At 45.6% G+C, this 10,322-nt stretch overlaps 2 protein-coding genes across 6 annotated transcripts; one reads left to right on the top strand and one right to left on the bottom strand.

Moving 5' to 3' along the window:
• Positions 1 to 496: 496 nt before the first annotated feature.
• Positions 497 to 6,587, top strand: LOC109904789 (membrane frizzled-related protein-like). The gene is made up of 11 exons (XM_031790599.1): positions 497 to 617; positions 979 to 1,143; positions 1,315 to 1,534; positions 1,896 to 2,026; positions 2,250 to 2,375; positions 2,625 to 2,701; positions 2,854 to 3,002; positions 3,384 to 3,514; positions 3,808 to 3,942; positions 5,551 to 5,678; positions 6,045 to 6,587. Exons 1-11 carry the CDS (start codon positions 512 to 514, stop codon positions 6,267 to 6,269), a joined length of 1,593 nt encoding a protein of 530 aa, XP_031646459.1. The 5' UTR covers positions 497 to 511; the 3' UTR covers positions 6,270 to 6,587.
• An 81-nt stretch (positions 6,588 to 6,668) lies between these two features.
• LOC109905529 (nucleoside diphosphate-linked moiety X motif 8) lies at positions 6,669 to 10,121 on the bottom strand. Of its 5 annotated transcripts, none has more exons than XM_020502949.2 (5): positions 9,114 to 9,825; positions 8,081 to 8,980; positions 7,756 to 7,888; positions 7,481 to 7,558; positions 6,669 to 7,360 (listed from the first exon to the last, which is right to left on the bottom strand). In XM_020502949.2, exons 2-5 carry the CDS (start codon positions 8,977 to 8,979, stop codon positions 7,175 to 7,177), a joined length of 1,296 nt encoding a protein of 431 aa, XP_020358538.1. In that variant the 5' UTR covers position 8,980; positions 9,114 to 9,825; the 3' UTR covers positions 6,669 to 7,174. The 5 variants fall into 5 exon arrangements, with proteins under 5 accessions (XP_020358538.1, XP_020358537.1, XP_031646462.1 ...); XM_020502948.2 differs by lacking the exon at positions 9,114 to 9,825 and adding an exon at positions 9,856 to 10,121 and having other exon boundaries at positions 6,672 to 7,360; XM_031790602.1 differs by lacking the exon at positions 9,114 to 9,825 and adding an exon at positions 9,856 to 9,922 and having other exon boundaries at positions 6,688 to 7,360; positions 7,824 to 7,888.
• Positions 10,122 to 10,322: the final 201 nt, after the last annotated feature.

The following is a 10,322-nucleotide window of genomic DNA, read 5'->3' as shown; positions in this document are numbered from 1 at the left end:
CTTTTCTTTTCCCAGAACGTTTTCTGCAACCCCGCGTTTGAGCTCGAGGGTGAGCGTGAGGAGAAAGGGGAACGATTCAGTTCTGCCAGTACTGTCATGTCCCCAGAACCAGTAAAGAACCAAGCAGCAAACAGTGAGTCTGACAACCTAGTTACCCCATTCCATAACATCATATAACACCGGAGTTGGATATGCAATAGGATTGGTTGTTTCCAGATGCCAAGACCTATTCAATTTGACCTAGTTGTTGTCTTCCACAATAGGAAAGTGGAAACAAGAATTCTCTGAGGGACTTCAAGTTTCCTCAACCACCCATGTCTTTCCTCCCATCTTCCTCCCTGTGTGTGTGTGTGTGTGTGTGTGTGTGTGTGTGTGTGTGTGTGTGTGTGTGTGTGTGTGTGTGTGTGTGTGTGTGTGTGTGTGTGTGTGTGTGTGTGTGTGTGTGTGTGTGTGTGTTGGTTTGCGTGAGTGTGTATGTGTCCCAGGCCGAGGTGTGTTCAGTGTGTGTGTGATGCGTCTGCGAGGTTCGTGGTCTAGCTGGGGGACCCTGGCGGTCTCTGCTGCTGCTGTGCTCCTGGTAGCAGCCCTGGTCCTGGCACTGGTGCTCATCTTCACACGTGAGCGATGGGACGGGGATGGGGACAGTGGGAGGAGTGGGACCACACAGATACTGGAAATCAATGTAATTCTATGGGTGGAACAGTGGGACCTCTGATCCTCAAAAGGAACTGATTACAGAGCATGGTGTACATACATTTCACTCATCTCTCAAACAAAGCAGGAAGAACCCTAATTTTAAAAAATAGACACCTACTTAATTATGGACACAATGTCCTTATTTAAACTAACATTGCCAATTCATACATTATATGGTTCCTTGAGCATGCAATAGCAGAACAGTACCTATGAACATCACAAACTTGTGTCATTCACTAATGTCCTCTTACTCTCTCTCTCACTGGGTTCTTCACACCACAGAACTAAAGGGGCAGAGTGCGGATGGTGAAGTGGTGTCGACCAATCCCCTGGACTTGTTGACTGGAGATGGACTGCCTCGTGGTCTACCCACAACCCCCACCAACCACAGTCAGAGGGACAGTATAGTGGCCCCACAGCCAGCCAGATACCCTACCCCTGAAACTAGTGGGTATTTATCTACTACAGTTGTATCCATAGAAAAAGACTAAGTAATTATATTCCAATGATTGTACCTTACAGATGCGTACTTACCTACAAATAGTGTACGTACAACACAGTAATAATACTGTGATACACTACCCTGTACTTTTCTCACTGTCTGTCTGTCTGTCTCAGGATGTGGGGGTGTATTGACAGACTCAGAGGGTAGCTTTAGCTCCCCCAACCACCCTGGGTCGTATCCCCCAGACTCTCTCTGTGTCTGGGTGATACGGGCGCGCCCCCCATCCCTGGTCCAGATCCATGTGTCCTCTCTGACCATAGAAGGACCGTCCCCCTGCCTCTTTGACTGGCTGGAGCTTCAGGAGGAGATGGAGCAACCTTCTGTTGTCACCAGGTGGGTCAAACGCACTAAACCTGTCTAAACCTGTTTCGAGGTAGAAGATGCCTCTAATCACAGATCTAGGATCAGATGAACCTATACTGAAGGGGATGTAACATATAGTGACTATGGACACGTTTTACATGCTTCTGAACCTAGTGCATGGCAGCTTCTTGAAAAAGCATCCTCTTCATGTCACACTGTGGCAGCTAGGTGGCATACAAGTTCTGTATAGGTAGCAACTCTTTCTACTTTATGCCCCAGACATTTTGTTTTGCAGTTCTGCTGTTCAGGGATTTTAGGTGAAGAATAACGATACATTATGGTTGCCTTTTGGGGCCGACATTTTCAAAGTGAACGTTTCTCTCCACCCTAGGTTCTGTGGCAACGTGGCACCCCCTACTGTAAACACCAACAGCAGCACTGTGTGGGTGACCTTTCACTCTGACGGGAGCATCGGAGGCAGAGGCTTCACTGCCCAGTACCACGCCATCACACCTGAACAGAGTGAGTACTGGGTCAGAGGTAGAATCAACAGGTACACTGAACTGATCTTTGCCTTAGGAAACATATATGTTCACAGTACATTAACACGTAACATCAGCAACGTGTGTGTGTGTGTGTGTGTGTGTGTGTGTGTGTGTGTGTGTGTGTGTGTGTGTGTGTGTGTGTGTGTGTGTGTGTGTGTGTGTGTGTGTGTGTGTGTGTGTGTGTGTGTGTCTGTTCTCAGAGAGCTGCTCCAGGGAGGAGTTTATGTGTGACCACGGGCGCTGCGTCCTGCCTGTGTCAGTGTGTGACGGTCAGCCCCACTGTCATGACCTCTCTGATGAGGCCAACTGCAGCCACAAGCACAAAGGTAAGAACAGGGTGTGCAGCACAGTACACACTCAGCGTCAGAGTGACTTACCTGCATACACACAGCAGCTACAAGCAAAATAAGGCTGATATGTAAAATGGTATACTCGCACTGTCATTCGTCTAAGTCTCGTTCATCACGTGGACAAAGTCGTGAGGAAGCCTGGTAATCAATTATAGTAAAAGGGCAATTGTTTGCTTATCCTATGCAAAACAAATTATCCTCGTTTTTTGCTATGTTGTTGAACAGAGTGTGGGGGCCAAAAGACTGGACCCTACGGCTACCTGGCAACTCCAAACCACCCAAAACCTTACCCTCATCAACAGGTACTGTACCTACCTACACCTGATCTAGAAAATCACCAAAATCACCAACATGCATCGTATCTAATTGACATACCCAGCTATATACCCAGAATAGACTTCATGAAATCCTACCATGGTAAATTATGTTTAATTTACTCTTATTTCTCCGTCAGTTGTGCACATGGCGGATCTCTGTTGAGGAGGGTCATGTGATCAGGCTGAGTTTCCTCAACTTCAGTCTGGAGACCCAGGACGTGTGTGAGTTTGACTATGTGGAGGTGCATGACAGTGCTGACAGCGGGACCGGCAGAGTACTCGGACGGTAAAATCTGTTATGTCAGCTTCACAATGTGTTCTTTCATACACTACCTATAAATGAGCTCAGAAGGGTTGAAAAGGGAATGTTCAAAGCAAGTACATCCAGTCAAATGACATTTTCTGAAATCAAGCATAGAAATCAAGCAAGTATGACACTATATGACACTATAGGTGTACCATAAAACATTCAAAACAGTAACAGCACTCTTAATTGATAAGAAGGTGCACTGTAGTAGCCTGTGGTGGGGACTCCTATGGTTGCAAAACAGAAGATGGTCACAAACAGATCTGGCTAATTGTACCCTACTGTGCCACAGCCTGTAACACAGTACTACTGTTACTGTACTACAGCCAGCTCTAGCGTTCCTTCTCTATCCTGTCCCAGGTATTGTGGCACTAGCGTGCCTCCTGAGCTGACCTCCTCTGGGCCCCAGATAACCGTGGTGTTTGTGGCTGACGAGGGTGTAGCAGACAGTGGCTTCAACGCTTCCTACCAGGCCATCTCCCTTTCCGAGAGTGAGTCCCCCCCCCCCCCATACACAGAAGAGTAGTGTTCAGTAGGAAAGACTGTAGCAAAAAGGTTAGCAACAATAAACAAGGTTCCATTCAGGTAGTACCTCCCCGTATCACTCTGTTTCAAAACGTTTCCTTCTTACTGAACACGACCCAGATCGGTATCCCTGTATCTAGTCTATTATTGCTCTTCTAACGTAGAAAATAAGCCAATTTATTAAAACCTCTAACAGTGGTTTAAGGGATTTGCGCTGGAAATATGAGGAGTGGATCACCCGTTTCCTTGTTTGTGACAGGAACATGCAGTCCTCCTCAGTTTGCCTGCAGCAGTGGGGAGTGCCTGCACCAGGAGTGGCTGTGTGATGGCTGGACTGACTGTGCAGACGGGACAGATGAGCACGACTGTGACAACTCAACCTATCCCCCTTTCAGTGAGCCATCAATACACAACACACACATCATATAAACTCAGCAAAAACAGAAACGTCCCTTTTTCAGTCTTTCAAAGATAATTTGTAAAAATCCAAATAACTTCATAGATCTTCATTGTAAAGAGTTTAACCACTGTTTCCCATGCTTGTTCATTGAACCATAAACAATTAATGAATATGCAACTGTGGAACGGTCGTTAAGACACTAACAGCTTACAGACGGTAGGCAATTAACGTCACAGTTATGAAAGCTTAGGACACTAAAGAGGCCTTTCTACTGACTGAAAAACACCAAAAGAAAGATGCCCAGGGTCCCAGCTCATCTGCGTGAACGTGCCTTAGGCATGCTGCAAGGAGGCATGAGGACTGCAGAGGTGGCCAGGGCAAAAATCGCAATGTCCTTACTGTGTGTAGCCTAAGACTGCGTTACAGGGAGACAAGACGGACAGCTGATCGTCCTCGCAGTGGCAGACCACGTGTAACAACACCTGCACAGGATCGTACCATCCAAACATCACACCTGCGGGACAGGTACACAATGGCAACAACAACTGCCGAGTTATACCAGGAACGCACAATCCCTCCCTCCATCAGTGCTCAGACTGTCCGCAATAGGCTGAGAGAGGCTGGACTGAGGGCTTGTAGGCCTGTTGTAAGGCAGGTCCTCACCAGACATCACTGGCAACAACGTCGCCTATGGGCACAAACCCACCGTTGCTGGACCAGACAGGACTGGCAAAAAGTGCTCTTCACTGACAAGTCACGGTTTTGTCTCACCAGAGGTGATGGTCGGATTTGCGTTTATCGTCAAAGGAATGAGCGTTACACCGAGGCCTGTACTCTGGAGCAGGATCGATTTGGAGGTGGAGGGTCCGTCATGGTCTGGGGCGTTTGTCACAGCATCATCGGACTGAGCTTGTTGTCATTGCTAGCAGTCTCAACGCTGTGCGTAACAGGGAAGAATTCCTCCTTCCTCATGTGGTACCCTTCCTGCAGGCTCATCCTGACATGACCCTCCAGCATGACAATGCCACCAGCCATACTACTCGTTCTGTGCATGATTTCCTGCAAGACAGGAATGTCAGTGTTCTGCCATAGCCAGCGAAGAGCCCGGATCTCAATCCCATTGAGCATGTCTGGGACCTGTTGGTTCGGAGGGTGAGGGATAGAGCCATTCCCCCCAGAAATGTTCGGGAACTTATAGGTCCCTTGGTGGAAGAGTGGGGTAACATCTCACAGTAAGAACTGGCAAATCTGGTGCAGTCCATGAGGAGATGCACTGCAGTACTTATTGCAGCTGGTGGCCACACCAGATACTGACTGTTACTTTTGATTTTGACCCCCCTTTGTTCAGGGACACATTATCCCATTTTTTATAGTCACATGTCTGTAAAACTTGTTCAGTTTATGTCTGTTGTTGAATCTTATGTTCATACAAATATTTACACATGTTAAGTTTGCTGAAAATAAACACAGTTGACAGTGAGGACGTTTCTTTTTTTGCTGAGTTTATTTATACATTTGTAACACAACTAAGCCTTCAGTAGAATGACTCCATGACAGACTAGTAGCCTTTTCTGGATCCGTCTCTCCATGCCTCTCCCCCAGGCTCGTCCTGTGAGCCCATTGAGGTGGAAATGTGCCAGGGCCTGAGCTACAACCTCACCTCCTTCCCTAACATCTGGCTGTCCATTGCTGACCAGAGAGAGGCAGCCACGCTGCTCCGCCAGTACATGGTGAGACCGCACACCTGGCCTGTCAACACACAACCACACCGAACAATAGCAATTTCACATTAAATTGATATTTTATTTAATGGGTTTTCAGTTAACTTGAACATTATTTGTAACATAATATAAGTGCATAGTGGTAGAGGCTGCTGAGGGGAGGACGACTCATAATAATGTCCGTAATGGAATGGTATCAAACACATGATACCATTCACTCCATCCCAGCCATTACACTTGTTTCTACCACGATAAATCAACTACACACTGAAGAATACCATAAATGGGATGTGCAGGACCTCCCTTAAGTGTTTGATTCTGATGGAACTAGATACCGTACAGCCACTCTCCTCTGTGGTTTGTGGTTATTACTAGGTGCTGACGGAGCTGGCGTGTTTCCAGCCTCTGCGCCGGCTGGTGTGTGGGATGTTCATGCCCCACTGCAGCCCTCAGGGTGGGGTGCTGCAGCCCTGCCGGTCAGTGTGCTCCTGGGCAGAGCAGCAGTGTAGTCAGGCCCTGGACGTATTCACCTTCAGTTGGCCCTTCAACTGCCACCTGCTGCCTGACTCCCAAGACCCTATGGAGTGCTCCAGTCCCTGATGCCTCTGTAGCTTAGCACTTGCCCCCCTGAATGTGCTCCAGTACAATCATAGTAATGAGAGGAATCCAACACAGGACTGACTAGAAGAACTCTTAAGAATACCATCAAAGCTCCAATCTTTTCAAGGAACCTCAGAGACATGCAATAAAGAATCACAATGTTGCACTCTGCCGACTCAATATGGTGCTAGCTTTGTACAGCATAATACAGATGTATGGAACAGAACTGGTTGGAGTTTACGTGGGAATAGAAAATAAATGTACATATTAACAAAAGCATTATGGAATTTGACATACTGTAGCTTGATGTTTTGCAAATGTGTGTGATTGGACCATACATTTTCTGTATAATGAAAATGACTGAATTATGTTTTCCTTTTCAACAACCAGAGACAATACTTGTATGTTGTACATCAAATGCACATTTGTTGCAATATATTTATTTATGTCTGCATGTCATAAAATAATGATTGATCTTGTCCAGAAGCCTATGGAAATAACATTTAAAAAAGGATAGAATCAGAAAACATTTTCTGACACACCCGAAACATTGTGAGTTGCTTTCATAAGGTTAGTGAATGACTGAACTGTCAAGATTTGACCTTTCTAGGGAGTACTGCAGGTTATTATGTCAGTATTATAAAATACAGTGATATTACAATCCAGTGGCTTTGACATAGAAGGTGATTGTTCCTTACATCACCTTACCTGATATCTCATATATTCAATATATCACTTCTGACATGTACTGTTGGTTATAAGGGATACATTGACTATAAGAAGTCATCAATTGATCTATAACCCCCAATGATTGATTTCACATATGAAACAAATAATCAATTATTCTATAATCACAAATACTTTACAACAAAAAAAACAGTATTGATGGCTGGCATGATTGGTTGTCATGGTGGCATGATGAGTTTGAGCGTGTGTTCGAGGGCTACGGCAGTGAGTCCCCACACGCGGTGCTTCCCGTTGCGGATCACAGGCAAGGTGTATCCATATCGCTCACCGGTACGGAAGTGGGTGTATCCCCGATTCTGTGGGCTGCATACGTGGGAGACCGACAGGGTGAAGATCTCTTCTACCTGAGAGACAAAGGTCAATGTAATTTTTACTCCACATTGGGCGGTAAGTGTTATTTCAGTCCAAAGGGAAAAAAAGAGTGATTGTAACATTTGAAAAAAAAAGTGTGATTGTAACTGTACCTCGGCAGGATTTGGCTTGAACGACAGCGCCTCCAGGGGCCCGAGGTTGGCCAGTACAGGGGCGATCATCATTCCAGACTGAGAGAAAATGTGCCATGATTAGAAAAAGCAGCAGATAAACAATTTACATAGTGAAGACATTAAGAAATGTTTCACTGAAAGAATACTACCCCATCTCAAATGGTGTAGAGCAGAGGGGAGCTACTAACTGTCAGTGCATCACACAGAAAGGGTTGGGGATCATGGAGGATTACAGGTAGGGTTAAGGTCCTCACCATATCCCTGAGTGGTTTCAGCACACCCCAAACTTGGTTTGTTGCCACAGTGACGCCCAGTTCCTCACCAGCTTCTCGCAGGGCGGTGTCCACAACGTCCTTGTCCGAGGGGTCACGCTTGCCCCCTGCAAAACTGGACATTCACACAACACTGTCAATTTCCAGCCTTATGGATTACTTCATACATTCATTTACATGACAATATTGTCAAACCACACTAATAAAAGTTGTCCATTTCAGAGTAATTAAGTTCTGTCAAATGACATCATATGTCAAACATTAAATACCTCAAAGCAGTGGGAATGGTGCAGGAGTCTGTGGTTACCTGACATCACCCTTGTGTCTGCCCTTCAGTGCTGTGGATCTGAGGGTGAAGAGGAAGGCGGGCTCTCCCTCCACGGAGCAAAGAGAGACCAGCACGGATGCCCACTTCCCCTGGGCCTCACTGGACCCCCTCTTCCCCCAGATGTCCTTCTCATAAAGAGCCACGTTAGGCCCCAGGCTCTGACGGCAACGCACCTCGTTCACCAATGAAAGGCACTCCCTCAGAGCACCCACTGGACAGGAGGCAGTTGCCTGATGCAGGCCGCGGCTCTGGATGGAAAGGCTTCTCTGGGGATCCACAGTCCACAGTTTGGGTGTGGACGTAAGCAGTCTGTGAAAAATGTCCTTGCCACTTTGAACAGGACTGTAACTATTACTTTTAACACTGAATGTGACGTTCACCTTCTCCTCAGCAGATAAACATTGGCTACCATTGTCAGTTTGCCTCCTTTGTAGAAGGCACTTGAAATCACTAAAACATTCAGGGACTTTAGAATTGCCCAAATGTTCCAATAAAGTGGTTTTCCAAGGGTCACATGCTACAAGCACCGGCAGTCGTGGTGTACGGTTCAAAGAAACAAAGCTAGAGTCCTGAGACAATTGAGGACGGTTGGGAGGGGTGGCTTTTTGTAAGGGGTGTTGAGGTGCAGCATTTAGGAGACAACTCCCACAACAGGAGGTGCCTCTGCTAACAAGTTGTGAAGAAATGGCTGAAGAGAGGGATACTGCCTCCTCCCCTCCATCCCCCTGACAGAGACTTCTCCCTGTTTTGGGTCCAGGCCACCTCTGACAGGCGTGCTCAGGTAGGGCAGGAACGTTGGGGTCTCTGCCAGACAGCTGCAGGGATCTGTGGGTCCTGACAGGGCATGTCAAGGCCAGAATCTGTGGACTCCTGAACATTCTAGAAAACAGAGACGAGACAAAATAATCATTTCCATTGCTCCACTAAACAAGGCTCAATGGTTATGTTAATAAAAAAAAAGAAGAAGCCTATTTTGACATGAGTACAGTGCAAAGAAATAGGTTGTCCTCACTCTTCACTGCAGCAGTGGTTCTCAAACCGCTCCTCGGGGATCTCCCGCAGCTCGTGAATTTCCAGTGCTAGCACACCTGATTCAAGTTGCCAATTAATCAACCTTAATTAACTTAAGGGAATCAGGTGTGCTAACGTTACTTCGGGGCTACAATATAATTGTGACTTGTCTGGTGGTCCCCGAGGTGAGGTTTGAGAACAGTTATTCAAGACTACTGCAATACAAAGAAGAAACGAAAAAAGCGTAACATAGGTCATTTAAGATTGCACATTCTGTAGCTAACATTGTGCAACAACGCTGAAGGTTCAAGTTGCTGTCTGCTAATGTTAGCTGCTAGCACAATGCAAACGCAATCTGGCAAATGGCTAGCTAACGTTAATTTTATAACCAACGCTATTCAAGGTTACGTTAGTTAGCTAGTTAAGTTTCTTACAAGTCAGCTACTTTAAAACGGGCTTAAAGGTAACGTTAGCTATTATCAAAGTTGTCAAACAAATCCAATTCGGGTCTCGCTGTCTATAGCTAACGTTGCCGTTGTTTTAGCTAGTGAGGCTATGTTCCCAAGCTGTCATACATTTTGCTAGCAAGTTTTCGCATGCAACTAGTACGAACAAATTAAGTAAATCACATCACAAGGATCCCAATCTTATTCACAGTCCAGTAAGAAACGGAGGTTAATGAAACCCCTGGTGCACCTCCCTAAACAACTCTAATAAATATTACATAGCGGTAGACAACTGACCTTGAACATCGACAGCTAGCTACTGCGCCAGTACCCAATATGTCGCTGAAAAAGCTTCATGTCAATCACTTGCCCGTACAAGGTGAAACGTTATCAACCATTTAGAGTTGTCATACCACAAATAATATAAGGCCTGTCAAACAATTAACTAAACATAATCGTGTATGACGTTAAGATTTTCAAAAGAAAATAGCTAGGACTATACTAATTTCTTAATAGAAGCAGGGCAATTCCACAGTGACAATTTCTAGGAGACTCAGATTTTTCACTTAATGTATGCCATTCAAAAACCATTGCCTTTTAAAGTTTAACAAACCATAACTCTAAGCACGATGACTACTTTGAACAATTTACACTGAATATTTTACAAAACAACATTTACTGGAAGAACTGGGCAGATGCAAATTTTGGTAACAGAATTTCTGTAAAATCTCCTTTTATTAACAAAAAAATGTTGACCATGTTTT

This window comes from Oncorhynchus kisutch, linkage group LG15, assembly GCF_002021735.2.
Source record: "Oncorhynchus kisutch isolate 150728-3 linkage group LG15, Okis_V2, whole genome shotgun sequence".
NCBI lineage: Eukaryota > Metazoa > Chordata > Actinopteri > Salmoniformes > Salmonidae > Oncorhynchus > Oncorhynchus kisutch.
This window is presented reverse-complemented; position numbering and strand designations above follow the sequence as displayed.

What these genes read in the sequence shown, in the direction of transcription:
- LOC109904789 (XM_031790599.1), top strand. Translation starts at nt 512, where the DNA reads ATGCGTCTGCGAGGTTCGTGGTCTAGCTGGGGGACCCTGGCGGTCTCT. An exon ending in ACTGGTGCTCATCTTCACAC is followed by an intron (nt 618 to 978) that starts GTGAGCGATGGG and finishes TTCACACCACAG; the next exon opens with AACTAAAGGGGCAGAGTGCG. An exon ending in CAACCTTCTGTTGTCACCAG is followed by an intron (nt 1,535 to 1,895) that starts GTGGGTCAAACG and finishes TCTCCACCCTAG; the next exon opens with GTTCTGTGGCAACGTGGCAC.
- LOC109905529 (XM_020502948.2), bottom strand. Translation starts at nt 8,979, where the DNA reads ATGTTCAGGAGTCCACAGATTCTGGCCTTGACATGCCCTGTCAGGACC. An exon ending in AGACACAAGGGTGATGTCAG is followed by an intron (nt 7,889 to 8,080) that starts GTAACCACAGAC and finishes GTGAATGTCCAG; the next exon opens with TTTTGCAGGGGGCAAGCGTG. An exon ending in TGAAACCACTCAGGGATATG is followed by an intron (nt 7,559 to 7,755) that starts GTGAGGACCTTA and finishes ATTTTCTCTCAG; the next exon opens with TCTGGAATGATGATCGCCCC.